We start from the raw sequence: 15,291 nt of genomic DNA on the forward strand, positions 1-15,291 counted from the left end.
CAGTGCGATTTAGCGGCGGGCGTTATAGGGAGTAAAAGCAAGTAAAAGCAGACAAAACCAGGTGAAAAATCTGCAGTGGGCCCTCGGGCGCCACGCGAGAAGGCACCGCGACGGTTCCTGGGTGATGCCGTCATCGTTGCCGAGTCGCGCAGTCGCTTCGGGCTGCCGAGCCCAGAGTTACCGTGTAACCAGCCCGGCGCATGCCGAGATTGGTCGTTCCTGCCCCCTTTTGCCTTTCTTTCTCCTGCCCGCTCTCAATTTGGGATGGCCAAATCCCCGAGCATGCATTCATAGTGAGGGCGAGAGGGAGCATACAATGATACATAACGGTGCGCAGTAGGCTGCGTTCGGACATTCCAGTACGCAGTGCAACCGATTCCCCCACCGGCCCAGCGCAGAGCTCAATGCGGCGGGATTTTCGCGGGCGCAAATCCCCGTTGGCTGGAGTTTCGACGCCGGTGGGCCTGAGTGCCCAATGGCTGGCTCTGGAGCTGTGCCTGGCTGGGGGGGGGGGGGATCCAAATACACGCTGTAATTTATGTTCATGTTCCGCCCCAGTAACAATTATTCCCGGGGGCAAAAGGATTCACTTTGACCTTGGATACTGGGGCCCCGGCCTGCCTAAAGTGTCAAAATTTACGGGTCGCATGCGGCCAGCGACGATATATGAGCCGCTCCACCCCCGCCAGCGTCTTCTTTTCTTCTTCTTCTTCTTCTCCTTCTCATGCCTCTCTCTCTGTTTCTTCCTTTCTTTCTCCACAGCCTCGTTAATTCTTCCTCAAGCAGCCGGGTTGTTTGAGCGTAGCGCGCCTTCCTATTTGGTCAGTAACAGAGCGCTTCCGGACACCTGCCCTACACCACCTGCCTGCCCTGCACCTGCCTCGCCTGCACCTGCCTGCACCTGCCCTCCCCTGCTCACACCTGCTGGCACCTGCCTGCCCTACCCCTGCACCTTCCCTCAACACACACACACACACCCACTTCACCATTTCCCCACCTTTACTTCCTCTTCCTCTCTCTCCCTCTTTCTCTCTCCACTCTCTCCACTCTACTTCCCCTCACCAGCCAACCTCATATTCTTCTCTGCTGTCTACTCTACTGTCTACACTCTGCTGTTATTGTATGCTGACTCTCCTCAAGACCTTCAATTCTTTTCTGCTCTACCTCGTCTTTGTTGCGTACTCGGACGTCCGATAGCATCAAGATGGCCGCCGAGTCTGAGATTGACCAGACTCCCAAGGTCGTGCCCGCTGCGGCCGACCCCGAGAAACTCCTTCAAGACTCCGAGTCCTCGTCTGCCACCAACGAGGTGAGCGCTCTTCCGGCCGAGAAGACTGCTCGTCACGCCCACTGGAATGGCACAACCGAGACGCACCAGCTTGAGCCCTCTCCCACCCAGGACAAGCAGGAGATCACCGAGGAAGAGTGCTACGACCAGCTGGGATACGCCTTTCCGGAGTGGAAGAAGTGGACCATCTTGACTGTCATTTTCCTCGTGCAGATCTCCATGAACTTCAACACAAGTCTGTACTCCAACGCTCTCGATGGTATTACCGAAGAGTTCAATGTCTCTGCTCAAGGCGCTCGTTGTGGTGCCATGATCTTCTTGGTCTTGTATGCCTTTGGTTGTGAGTTGTGGGCCCCCTGGAGTGAGGAGCTTGGCCGAAAGCCTATCCTGCAAGCCTCTCTCTTCCTCGTCAATATCTGGCAACTCCCCGTCGCTCTGTCCAAGAACTTTGCTACTATCATGGTTGGCCGTGCCCTTGGTGGTCTGTCTTCCGCCGGTGGCTCTGTCACTCTCGGTATGATTGCCGATATGTGGGAGGCCGACACCCAGCAGTATGCCGTTGCCTTTGTTGTTTTCTCCTCTGTCGGTGGCTCTGTCTTGGGTCCTGTCGTCGGTGGCTTCTGCCAGCAATATCTCCACTGGCGCTGGTGCATTTGGATCCAGCTCATCTTCGGTGTTGTTGTTCAAGTCATGCACTTCTTCATGGTCCCCGAGACTCGCTCCACTATCATGATGGACAAGATTGCCCAGAAAAAGCGCAAGTCCGGCGAGAACCCCAACATCTATGGTCCGAATGAACTCGTTCCCTTCCGTGAGCGCTTCTCTGCCAAGGAAATTCTGTTGACCTGGATCCGACCTTTCCACATGTTCTTGACCGAGCCTATTGTCTTGACTCTGTCTCTTCTCAGTGGTTTCAGCGATGCCCTGATCTTCATGTTTATCCAGTCCATGTCTCTTGTGTATGCTCAGTGGGGCTTCAATGCCTGGGAAATGGGTCTTTCTTTCCTCCCCATTCTCGTTGGCTACTTCATTGCCTGGTTCTCTTTCTTCCCCGCCATCAAACGCAACATCCGAGAACGCCGTGAGAAGCCAGACTCGGAAACTGCTCAGTACGAGTCTCGTCTGTGGTGGCTGCTTTACACTGCTCCCTGCCTTCCTATCGGCTTGATTGGATTTGCTTGGACTTCTCAAGGCCCCCCAATCCACTGGATTGGTTCTATGATTTTCTCTGCGATCATCGGTATCGCCAACTATGCCATCTACATGGCCACTATCGATTATATGATTTGCGCTTATGGCCCCTACTCTGCCTCTGCTACCGGTGGCAATGGTTGGTCTCGTGATTTCCTCGCTGGTGTTTTGACTATTCCGGCCACTCCTTTCTTCCAAAACATTGGTGGTAGATATCACATCCAATATGCAGTGACTATCCTCTGTAAGTTATACTCTGCTTTTTCCCTTTAAATGAATGTACTCTAACAGACAATAGTCGCCATTTCCTTCTGTCTCGTGGTTGCCGTCTACGTCATCTACTGGAAGGGACCAACCCTTCGCAAACGCTCTCCATTTGCCCAACAGCTGTCGGATGCTCGTGCGGATCTGGACGCCCAAGGTCGCCGCCCGTCTGCCCTTACAGGCTCCCGTGCCAACTCTTTTGTTCGTACGCAACAGAACATCCGTGTGCACCAGACCATCGGCAGTCGCGCAGGCTCTCGCGCCAACTCGCGCGCCAATTCGCGTGCCAACTCTCGCCGCAACTCGTTGGTTGCTGAGTAGGCCCTAGACCGATCGCCACTAAAATAATATCGATTGAGAGACTCTGGCTTCGCTACCAATCTCTCTCTCTCTCTTTCTTCTCTTGCCTCATCGCGAGGCTGTACAACCCCCGTATTCCGATTCAGTTTGTCCCATGTTCCGTGGACTACCTCTACTATGTAGGCTCATGGGGTTACCATTCGTGTGTTGATACCCATTTTTTACGTGTCTTCTTTTTCTTTAATAATACATGCTTAGCTGATCTCCACCACATTCTATGAATGGAGATCGGCCTGACTGTACTCTGGTGGTAATGCCCGGTTGCTGTGCGTATTTACAATACACGGTGCGGCGTTAGATAATATTCGACTCCATTCATGTATTTTATTTCTTAATTTGTTGTCAGTAAGAGATAGCCAAATAATAAATTGATCAATTGAACCCATATTTATTCTAGTACATGTGCTTCTGCAGTGTGGATCGATCGGAAATGCCTCGTGTTAGATGTCACCCGCGTGCGGAAGATCGATCGATGCAAGGACGTTGGAATGTAGATCTCTTAAATGTTCCGGATGGGGCATGGCCAGGGTTCTCCACTGTTAAAACACCTATCCTCATTGAGTATGCATGTTAATGACAGGCGTCCTGCCCTCTGCTGACCCAGTGTTGTATAGACCGAATCCGTCCGTGGATACTATCCACCACATGTTCTTCTACTGTACATGTATTGAGTATGCACCAGTCTATCAGTTGACATGTAATTTACACGTTATACTCGTAGTATTACTATTACATATGTAATGAATATGCGTGGATTTATTTGTTGATTATTTATAGTCTAATAAATCATCTATTTTATTTGAAGATAGACATGTACAGTTCAGTTGTTGATATCATGAATGCTCATTTCATGTTGAATGGCGAATACTTGTTTAAAAACATAACAGCTCCAAGGAAAGAGAAATCGCTGAAAGCAGAAATTAAAGAACAAGAAAAAGATCAAGCAGGTCGATGGAATTTACTCGGTACCCACGGCATCGGAGTCACCGTTGCTTTGCGCACCTTGTTACGAACGAGGACCTCCACTTCGGTGCCCTTCTTGTGAAATCCTTGCTTGATATACCCCATGGCAATGTTTGTGCCACCGAGCGAGGGGCTAGGAAGACCCGAGGTAACGACACCGATTTGAGTAGTCTTGTCGGCCGGGTCAACAATAACCGCGCCCTCACGCGCGGGAGAGCCCTTTTCAATGGTGAGCCCGATGCGGCGCTGCGATAGCGTTTTTGCCGGGGACGCTAGCTGTGGTAGAATCACGCTGGCGCCGTTGAATTGCGAGGCTGGAGAGTCGGGGTCGCGGCGGTTCCGTCCGACGACCCAGCCGAGCGCGGCCGTGGGCGGTGTCTGTGCTGTGGATATGTCGTGGCCGTACAGGCACATGCCGGCTTCGAGGCGGAGAGAATCGCGTGCCGCGAGCCCGGCTAGACGCACTTTCTCGGGTTGCGAGAGGAGGAGCTCGGTGACTTGGGCTGGCAGGGACGACGACGATGACGTCGTGGGGATGGAGATTTCGAACCCGTCTTCACCAGTGTATCCCGTGCGGGAGATGAGCAGTCTATGCGCAGACTTGGATCCGTCGGCGAGTGTCAGGTACAGCTCGCGGCATTGGCCAAAGTACAGAGTGTTGAGGTCTGTCAGGGCCGGGTCTTCGCCCTCCCCGGTGTAGATGAAGGACTGCAGCACCGACGCTGCCAATGGCCCCTGGAGAGCGACCAGGGCCCGGTCGCTGAGGATCTCCCATTGAATGCTGTCGGCGCCGTGCTCCTTGCGGTACGCGTCGATTGCGGCGCTCAGGAAGACCAGGTCCTCGTCTCGTCGCCCGGCGTTGGTGACAAAGTAGAACGATTCGGGTGCTAGTCGCGTAATGACGGTGTCGTCGACAATGCCGCCAGTGCCATCTTCCAAAAGGCATGACAATGTCGATTGGTTGTTTCCCAGCGTGTCAAGCGCCGAGGGTGTGACTTTCATCAACAGCGGCAGAGCTCCGGGGCCTGTCAGGCGGTGCTGAACCCTGGACAGATGTTAGCTACAGATTTAAAAAAAAAAAAAAAGAGAAAGAAAGAAAGAATCTCACATGTGGCTGACATCAAAAAGACTGGCCTTCTCTCTCGTCCAGTGGTGGCTCTCCAGATGCGACAGGTCGCTGTATTGCAGCGGCATATCATAGCCGGCAAACGGCACCATCTTGGCGCCACGAGCGACATGGAGATCATACAGCTGAGTCTTCTTCAAGCCCGCTTGGGACGAAGCAGATCTGATGCTTGTCGGCTGGCCATTGGCGTAGCATGCTGGGCGAGAAGCTCGGCGCACACTCTGCCTGGACGAAGAGGAAATACCTCGGACGCCGTTACCGGTCCCCGGCAAGGGACGAAGTTGCTGAGCGCCATTGACCACGGCGGTGGGCAATTGACGAGTCGCGCAAAGAGACCTAAGTCCTCGATAGGAATATCTCACTGCTCCCGACATTTTATTTATTTATTTGTGGTATGTTGTACAAGAAGAAAAAAAGGGAAGAAAAAGAGAAGACGATCGGATTGTCTATGCGGAGGCGGGCAATTACGGTGGGTCTCCGCGCATGATAACGGAAAAGTCACATGCAGATAACGTTTTCCGACAACAAGCCCTAACTCGAGTTGCGGGAAAGTATGATGATGATGGACAATACATAATAATGGTTCAATGATTGAATAAAGAGAAAAGAAAAAGTTGATTTCTAGTAAAATGGGTATGCATTACAAGAAAATAGAAGAGATTGAAAAAGCACAAGGCAAAAAGCAAAATTTTAATACTTAGCCAAATGAGAAATAAGACATGGTCCTAAGATTTCTTAGGTTCCAGCCAAGATTCAAGAATTAAACGCCGTTGTCAGCGCAGGAGAATGGGTCGCCGAATGTGCCTGCATTGTAGTCGATAATGACGCTCTTGACAGATGCATAAGTACCTGCAGTCAGGAAATAAATACCGACCAAGATGAAGAATACATTGACCAAGAAGCCAACCCAGCCGCGAATGCCACGGGTTTTGTAAAAGTCGGGACCGTGGTCGGCACTCCGCATGCGAATGTAAGCCACGCCCCAGAAGATGAATCCAAAGAAGGAATCAAAAAGGGAGCTCATGATGGAGAGCAGATCGGAAAAGAAGGGAATGACCTCGGCCACGACAAAGGCGAGAGCCCACAGCACAGCCAAAATACCAGCCCATGAACTCCACCCGACGACGGTGTGGCTTGACTTGTGGCGGGTACCGTCAAACAAGCGCAAGAAGACGAAACGGGCAGAGACGGAGGCGTAAAGGACACCGAGGAAAATCAAGGTGGGAATCATGAACGAGAAAGCGATCTTCTTATAAATTTCATTGCCGAGAGAACCAAAGGCGGGAGCAGTCATGTATTGGTTTCCGATGTAGGCGTAACAGACGGCACCAACGATGCTGAAGACAAATATCTCGGCGATGGTGACGGCGACGACTGATTTCCAAAATTCCTGGGGTTCCTTCATCTCGGCGATAAAACTGGGAAGCGTAATTTGTCCGATAAAGGTGTAGCTAATGTTCAAAAACGCACTCATGGCGGTCACGTAGGTAGTTCCTTTGACGGGGAAGGCAGTGACCAGAGGCTCTCCCAGGGTGGCCGCGTCGTAGCCAGTCGGGTGCGCTTCGATTGCAGCGAAGATGGTGGCGAGCAGGACGGAAATGAAGGTGAAAAAAGCCGAGACCGTAGCCATCTTGGACAAGCCATCAAAGGTTCGTGGCAAAGAGCAAAAGAAAGAGACGATGCCGGTGACGACCGAGAAAATGATGGTACAGGTCGAATGTCCGGTCATGGTGTTCAGGTACTTGGCACCGGTCAAAATGTGCAGACCCTACGAATTTGGTCAGCGCGCGCTTCGCGTTTGGTTTTAAAAGGTATTTCTTACTTGGATAAAGGTGTTGTTGAGCAAAAACATGACTGCGGTGGCCCACCAGGCGATCTTGGAGTCCCAGAAGAGGTATTGACCAATATCACACACGTCGCGGATCTCGGGGTGGCGCAAACAAAATTTCCTACGTGCGGTTTAGCATACTTTGACCAGCGCAGACAGAGCAGGCGATTCGGCAGGCTTACCAAAGCACAAGCGATGTGTACAAGACCACAGCGGCGATGAAAACAGTCAAAATGAGGGCAGGAACCAGACCCAAGACCGAGTACGACCAGGGGAACGACATGATGGCGAGACAGATGTACTCGGAGAAGAGCAAGGCGGCAGTCTATTTTTTTTGTCCGTTCAAGCAATTAGTTACGGCAATTGGCTTGCGCGCGGCAGCTGAGGAGGGATCTCACCTTCTGCCAGCTGCAGGTACGATACTTGATCGCATCTTCGGCCTCTAATTCAAGCTGCTTTCCAATGGTGGCGCGGTTCGCGTCGTGCACGCTCGCTACCCGGCTGCCTCTGCGAGAAAAGCCCTCTTCATCGTAGTCGGGAGGAAACTCGGAATCTTTGGCGCCCTTTTCGAGGGTCGGGTCATTCAACGCCATTTTATCTGGCGGATATACTCCTTTTGCAGGAGCAAGGCAAAGACAGAGGACAGTGAACGGGTAAGGTGACCTTTCGAATGCATGTAATTCTCGTTTCTAATACGGTCGACAAGTCGAGAAAAGAAATGCGACAGGAACTGCAGCCGTAAGCACACGGATGGACAAGTGAACCGTATTATAAAAACAGAAGCAGAAAAAAATCGCAAAGGGAGAGAGAGATAATAATGGACTGACTAGGCAGGGAGCAGGCGCGTACTAGGCCGACTCGGTGCTCGCTTGGTCCGTGTTAAGTGGAGGACGACTACATATGGTCAGCATCCCAGCATAAGGAGTTTAAAGAGTGGAGCAGCATCGCATACGGCGGGCTCTGTCAGGCTAATGCGACAATTATTAGCACAGTTATGCGCGCGGTGACAGGTCTAACAATGGCAGATAAGGCTGGAGAGGCCTTCCGGATGCAAGGCGCAATCGACAGCAGCCACGGATAGCAACAATAGTGGTGAATGGCGCAAGTGAGCTTGAATTGACGAGATCAGAATTTTCGTTCTGCCCTGCTGCTAGCTTGACTTTGGGGGTTCCTTGTTTTGCTTCTAGAAGGCAAGAAGGTAAAAAATGCAGCCAAATGAGCAAGCTGTATGGACTGGGGATGACGTGCTGGGGGCGATGGATGAGAAATCTCAGTTTCACAGATTCCAGTCGGGGCCAGCTCGTAATGCACTAGACCCGACCGGGCCTAGCGCGAGCCCGGCGCACGTTTTCAGCGGGTGGACAGAAATCCTTCTAGAAAACAAGCGGCCAAGAATGCGCGGATCTGCGCCATTGAAATGACTGCTTCGTACCGAGGACAATCGCATACGCAGTCCTGCTCTGTGCCACAGAGTGTTCTGTCGTACATCGCAGAGTGCGCAGTGTCACCGGCACATCTGGCCGTAAGTGCCGTCAACGAGTGTGGGGAAAGTTTCCACGAGTTGCAGCTTGCAAGCGGCGCCCTACTGCTAGACAGGCCACTAAGAATAGTCAGAGTCTGCGGAGTACGGCGAGACCGCATTACGAACTGGGAACTTAGCCTTGCACAACTGGGTCAGGGCACCCCACAGCCCCGCCGCTGCCAGTAACTAAGTGGCTGGCCTCCCTGGAGTTGCATTGGGATTGAAAACTGAACCAGTCGGAACCCGTTGTCCGGCAAATGGCAAGCGACTGTGAATCGGGGGCCCTTGGACCGGAACTAAAGCGCATACGAAGCACTCCTTTTTTCTTCTCTTTTTCCCTGTGCTATTATTACATATTATCATAATAATACATAGTACTCCGTAATAATGTGATCAGCCGTAAGCCAGTGGCGTTCTCTCCGCCCTAGTCTTTGCCGGACCCACTTTTTAACGGCGCCACCGAGATGGCCCGCGCTGATAGGGCAGCCACTGCCCGCCCGAGCCGCCGTCTGCAAATTGCAAACTGCTGCAAACAGTAAGTACTTCGTTTAGCAGTTACTACTACTTGCTCACTCTTCGTGATGCTGAAAAAATGTTTTTTTTTTTTTTTTTATATTTTATATTTTGTTTTTCGATGGATGACAATGCTTATATTAGTAGTGACAAAACCTAATGAAATCATTGGATATTGTTCATTGCGCTAAACTCCGACCGCGTCTTCGTCCCTGTCTTGTCTATGACGTCGATCCATATGCTATCACTTATCGCTTATCGCGTAACGTATTTTATAACCCCCGTCGGCCACATAAGCCATCTCGGCCACCCCCTCAATTTTCTCCCACTTTCCACCCTACACATATTTGAAAATCGCACCAACACAGCAATATGCCTCGGAACGCTGCAAAAAATCCCTCAAACGATGAGGGTAGACTTCAGCTTGCTGTAAACGCGTTAAAAAAAGGCCAAATCACCAGTGTGCGCGAAGCGGCGCGCCTTTTCAACGTTCCAAGATCGACGCTTCAAGATAGATATAGCGGTTGCTTTCAACGCTCATATAAGCGTGCCCATAACACCAAATTATCAGAAACCAAGGAAATATCACTTCGCGAGTAGATTATTTCTATAGATAAGCGTGGCTGCCCTGTTAGGCCTTCGATAGTAGAGCTTATGGCCAATTGCTTGCTTGCTAAACACAATTCTATTGATTTACCACCTACTGTTGGTAAATGCTGGGTGAATAATTATTTAAGACGCTAGCAAGACCTTAAGACTCGTTACATTCGCAAATATAACTATGAGCGCGCTTTATGCAAGGATCTAATAATTATAAGTGGCTTTTTTGACGATTTTATATACGCTTTTACCAAGTATAGGATTGTTGAAGATGACATTTGGAATTTTGACGAGACTGGGTTCGCTATAGGGATTATTTCTACTGTAAAAGTTGTATGCAGCTCTAATTATAAAGAAAAACCTTGTCTGGTGCAGCCTAGGAATTGGGAATAGGTCACAGCTATAGAATGTGTAAGTATACGTAGAATCGCGTTACCCTTACTTATTATATTGAAGTCAGTCAATAAGCTACTTGACTGATATAATTTATCCTGTTTATTCCCTGATTGATTAATTACTAAGTCGCCAAACGGTTAGACGTCTGACAAACTTGGGATTGAATGGCTTCAAAAGATTTTTAACCTTTGTATAAACTGATTATAACTGGAAGGTACTGCATGCTGGTTCTTTGATGGCTATAGCAGTCATTTTATACCTTTATTCAATCAGTTACTACACCTATAATAATATTATTCCTATATATATATATATATACTGCTACACTCGTCTCATCTGCTTCAGCTGCTTGATATAGGTGTTTTTACAGTTCTTAAGCGATTATATAGACATGCAGTCGAAACCGGATACCTCGCTGTAGCGTCAACCATTCAATAAAGACAATTTTTTGATGATATTATATTTGGAAATTTGAGATAAAGCCTATTCCATACAAAATATTAAAAAACAGCTTTACAGCAACTGGTAATTCAACGGTATGAAGCTTGATTAATTTAATATTGAAAACAGCTAAATGAGCAAAGAATTTTAAAAACCAGAACAAATGTCAAAAAATTTGTAAAAATGGTGACACATAGATATTTTTAGACAATTTTCTTAAAAAATAAAATTCCATAAACACTCAGGCGCGCGTTAGACTAGTTTCTGCCTCTTTTAAAAAAATCTCCTTTCTATTCCATCACAAAAAAACCGAACAAGTACCTACAAGCGAAATTTTAACGTGAACAACAACAAAAATCAACACCCATAAAAGACCGATGCTTTAGTGCAAAATTAGTCCTTGCACTATGTCTGATTTTGGCCTGGCGAAAGGCTATTGATTTAAAGAAGCATTCACGTACTGTTCCAAACATTTGACATTAACAAATTCATATCATTTAAAATAATTCATTTTTGTCCATTTATATAATTATTTCAGTGGGGCGGGCATAAGCCAGGGCGCGGGGGCCCGCCGGCGCGCTTTAATAAAATGATGGGCTCTTATCGAGCGGGTGGATGAACTTTTGCACTATTCTGGCCGCACAACATTCCACAATCTCAGCAGCGCGCGCATTACCAGAATACGTCCCACAACAAGAAATTGTCCATTGCTTCTGCCGTTTAGGGATTTTGACATCATCTCTGAGGGTCGTGAAACGCTGCAGCAGCGTTAACAGCCTAGGAAGCTCTACAACTTCCTAATCCAGAAGTGGCTTCGGGGGCACGCAGGCGCGCACCGCGGACCTGTTCTAATTGTAAACAAATCGGGCATATTCGCACGTACTGTCCAAACAATTTGACATAGAAATTATATAGTAATTCTGATTATTTATTCCATTTTTGTCGATATAATAATTTTTTGTGGGGCGGGTGGCCGAGATGGCTTATGTGGCCGACGGGGGTTATAAAATACGTTATCTCTTATCGATAACCTAACATGGGCCCACGTGACTTTTGACATTTTTGGCAACTGCCATATCTATACACAAACTACATCATTCCATCATCTTCATCAGCCAGCAATGCTGCATAGTCGTCCGCAGAAGCAAAAGTAGGCAGGTGCCGCAGCTTGCGCTTCTTCTGCCGGCTTGTCTTGGCATCATCCTTGTCCGCTGGAGACGAAGGCACTTCCACCCCGCCCAGCTCGATATCCGATGGCACGTCTTCGTCGCTGTCGCGGAATGCCTCCTCATCCGACACGTCCATGTCAAAGGCATCCTCGTCTTCGTCGTCATCGGATACCCCAGCCTTTGCCGTCTTGGACCCTGCTGCTGCTGCTGCTTCTTCCACTTCATCATCTTCATCAGCCTCGTCCACCTCGTCCTCATCATCAGATGCATCGTTGAAGATCACTCCGCCGTCATCTTCCTCATCCTCATCCTCATCCTCATCAAAAGCGGACTCAAGGTCGTCCATATCGAGGTCATCATCATCGTCGTCGCCCTCCAATTCAGGCCGTGACTCCACCAATGCTTGCCAGATCTCCGCTTCATTGTCGCTGTCGTCTCCCTCTTCTCCATCGCCGCCAGCTTTGCTCGATTTCTTGCTCTTTTTGCTATGCTTTTCCTTGCCCAGCCGGTTGAAGTATTCATGGAAGAAGACGTCATCAGCCGCAACATCCTCGGCCTGTTTCCGCCAGAATGCTTCCGAGTTGAGGGGCTCGTTGCGCGCCCGGGTAGACAAACCGCTGGCATTCACCAGGAGGTCGTGACTGTCTGACCCTGCAAGCGGTTGCATAATCGACGAACCACGCAGACCCACTGCCGCCTTGGCATTGCGATAGATGAACCGGTCCAAGAAATGGGTGAGCGTATGTAGAGTCAGGTCGGGCTTGCCAGTTAACGGCTCATGGTTGAGAATGTGATCCGCCGAGACTGAGACTGAAGGATGAAAATGCGCTAGATACGGAACCATTTCCCACAGGCAACTCTTGTCGGCATTGCTATGTTGCGGGTCTCTCTTGCGAGAGTCGTAGCCATTCGTCACCTTCTTAGGGTTGCCCGTCTCAACAGCCTTTGTCGGCTGCGGTTCATCATCCTCATCAGGCACATCTTTGAACACTTCCTCATCGTCACTGTCGTCGGCCTCGGGCTGGTCGACCAACGAACTCAAGCTAGCATAACTCTTTTCCAATTCCCGGATGAGAAAGAACACGCCGTAGATGAAGGCTGGTTGGTGCAAACCGAGGACCTGGACGATCCGCTTCACGAATGCCTTGACTCGCTTCACACTCGTATCATTCTTCAGTGATTTGTACAAAAGGTTGAGGTAGAGCGACTGCTTGGAAGACGTGGCAACTCGTGGATCAAGCAAAGACTCGTAAAGAGTCCGGTAAAATCGATCCGTTGCAATTTGGTGCGAGACGCTGAGCTGCTGGATAAGCATCAAAGCCTGAATGCTGGTGTTGAAGTTGGACGAGTGAGTAATCCGGAACAAAGTATCAATGTGTTTGGATACACTGCCCATTGATTGATTATTAGCAAGTATCTATTTCTCCAGGGAATTGTATACATACCGGTCATTGTCTGAAGTGGTGAACGGGTAAGCTCTGTTGACTCCAGCTAGAACCGCCGATACCAACTTCTCTTTGAACTGGTCATCATGTTCGGATTGCTCCTCTTTGGTAGCCTTCCCGTGCTTTTGCTTCGCCTTCTCGTTGGGTTTCAAAAGTGTCACAAAGAGTGAGAAGTAAATGTCGAGCAGCTGAAGAGCGACTTGTTCCTCTTTTGCGCTGAGAATGGTCTGGTTCAGGGTAATGATAGCGTAATATTTTGCTTGCTGCCCTTGACCAGGCCGGAAGAGGAATTCTTCGACTGCCGTGATTAGCGTAGGCTTCATCAACGGATGTGCCTGGCCAAGTTGCAGCAGTAGAAAAGACGCTCTTGATGCGATCTTCTTTCCAGGATCACCCAGCTTATTAACCAATAGACGCAGCAGATTCGCCTCCTGTTCCGGCTTCTCCTTGAGTAGTTCGTAGACATAGCTAATAGCTCGGGTGCGTGAGAATTCAATTTCATCATTACACCAAGTCTCCAAAACCTTCAAGACCTCGAAGAATTGCTCCTTAAGATAGTCCTCAAAAGCCCAGACAATCAAATGGGACGGATGCAAGCCACCCGGGAGAGGATCATTTTCAGTCCATTTGTATTCATCTTGTTGAAATGCGTTCACAAGACTGCCGTGGTTGGCAAACCCTTTGAGCTTCCGGTTACTAGGCAAAAGAGTCCCCTGCGCAAACAAGTCTTTGAGTGAACGTAAAACATCCACTGCCTGCGCTCGGCTTCGTTTCTTGGATAGGGCCACCAAGTTTTCCAGAGACTTGATGCTGTGGATAGGCGATTCCTGGACGGCCAGCGTAAGCGCTGATATCTTGTCGCTGAGTGTTCCCGAGTTCATGATGGTCGAGTAGAACTTGTGAGAGGATGAGGAAGATTTTTGCTGGATTTCCGCATATAATTTATTCTCCTTTTCCAGCAACGAGATTGCATGCTTCTTGACTCGTTCTAAAAGAAATTTTGGAAGTCCATCGGCTTTGGATGGAGTGATCGAAGGCAACTCGGAATTGTACCAGTCTGACCTGGGCATCACAGCCTGGGCGTGCTTCAGTCAGCGAAATCCAGTAAGTAGGTCGACCCATAGATGACTTACCAATCGCGAGTACTCCTTGGGAAAAGCGTTTGGCTGTGGCTCGACAATGCTCTTCTTACTAGCATTTCTAGCGGCTGAATCCACATCTGGAGAGGATCCATTTGCTTCCTCTGCCTCGCTCTCAACCTCGTCATCCTCCTCCTCGTCGGACTCCCTGCTCAATTCCTCATCCGAAGCTTCTTCTTCCTCTTCTTCTTCAGAAACTTGGTCGTCAGGAATTTCAGCCTGGTATTGATCGGAGCCCTTCAAAAGCTTGGCAAGCTCCTTTCTCAGAGCATCCTCATTTAAAGCAGGTTTTGTCTGCGCAGAGTCTTCGGCCTCCGAGTCCGAAACGACGCCAGCCAAAAGGTCAAAGTCTTCTTTGCTGCCGCCCAATGCCAGGATTTCTTTTCTGAGAACGTCGTCTTCATCGCTAGCGTCGTCGTCGTCTTCGTCTTGGTGATTCGTCTTCTGGGGTTTCTCGCCCTTCTGGGGTTTCTCGCTCTTCTGGGGTTTCTCGCCCTTCTGGGGTTTCTCGCTCTTCTGGGATTTCTCGCTCTTCTGGGGTTTCTCGCCCTTCTGGGGTGTTTCTCCCTTCTGTACCTTGTCTTCCTTCTCAATCACAGCACCATTGCGATCCCGCTTCTTGCCTTGGAATGATTTTTCAAAGGGACGGCTGTTTTCCACGGGTTTGTCTGCTCTTCCTTTTCCGTTTGGTTTTGACGCAGGCGATTTGGGTCCTTTGGCGCCTTTCTTTTCAGAGGCGCCGTTGCTACTGCTTTTGTTGTTTTTGTTGCCTCCTTTCAATCTTGCCTCGATATTTTGGGTAAGACTGGCGAGAGTGCCGGCATCGAACTGGAGAAATTTTTCCTCAGAGGCATCTTTGGACTTGTTAGCCGCGACTAGTTTTTCAGCACCTGCCGAAGTCGCTTTTTTGCTTTTTGCCATGGTCGAACCTGTCGTGACCAAAAAAAAGGCAAGCGATTCGATTTTGGTGCTCTTTCTTGCAATTATTATAATATTTTTTTTTCTGCCGGATAAATCAAAAAATCACTGGCGATGCCGCCGGAGAA

General features: G+C 49.4%; 3 protein-coding genes across 3 annotated transcripts; 1 reads left to right on the forward strand and 2 right to left on the reverse strand.

Annotated features, from left to right (window-relative positions):
- Positions 1–1,204: 1,204 nt before the first annotated feature.
- Positions 1,205–3,064, forward strand: TRUGW13939_03091 (uncharacterized protein; the record flags this gene model as incomplete). The annotated part of the gene is made up of 2 exons (XM_035486277.1): positions 1,205–2,723; positions 2,778–3,064. 2 exons carry the CDS (start codon positions 1,205–1,207, stop codon positions 3,062–3,064), a joined length of 1,806 nt encoding a protein of 601 aa, XP_035342170.1.
- A 978-nt stretch (positions 3,065–4,042) lies between these two features.
- TRUGW13939_03092 (uncharacterized protein) lies at positions 4,043–7,613 on the reverse strand (the record flags this gene model as incomplete). The annotated part of the gene is made up of 6 exons (XM_035486278.1): positions 4,043–5,111; positions 5,175–5,553; positions 6,042–6,960; positions 7,015–7,141; positions 7,203–7,345; positions 7,419–7,613. The coding sequence occupies 6 exons, from the start codon at positions 7,611–7,613 to the stop codon at positions 4,043–4,045; spliced, it is 2,832 nt and encodes a 943-aa protein (XP_035342171.1).
- Positions 7,614–11,581: 3,968 nt separating this feature from the next.
- TRUGW13939_03093 (uncharacterized protein) lies at positions 11,582–15,166 on the reverse strand (the record flags this gene model as incomplete). Its single annotated transcript, XM_035486279.1, has 3 exons — positions 11,582–13,049; positions 13,107–14,182; positions 14,240–15,166. 3 exons carry the CDS (start codon positions 15,164–15,166, stop codon positions 11,582–11,584), a joined length of 3,471 nt encoding a protein of 1,156 aa, XP_035342172.1.
- Between the last annotated feature and the right edge of the window lie 125 nt (positions 15,167–15,291).

The sequence above is a fragment of the Talaromyces rugulosus genome, chromosome II (genome assembly GCF_013368755.1).
Source record: "Talaromyces rugulosus chromosome II, complete sequence".
In the NCBI taxonomy this organism is placed as follows: Eukaryota; Fungi; Ascomycota; class Eurotiomycetes; order Eurotiales; family Trichocomaceae; genus Talaromyces; species Talaromyces rugulosus.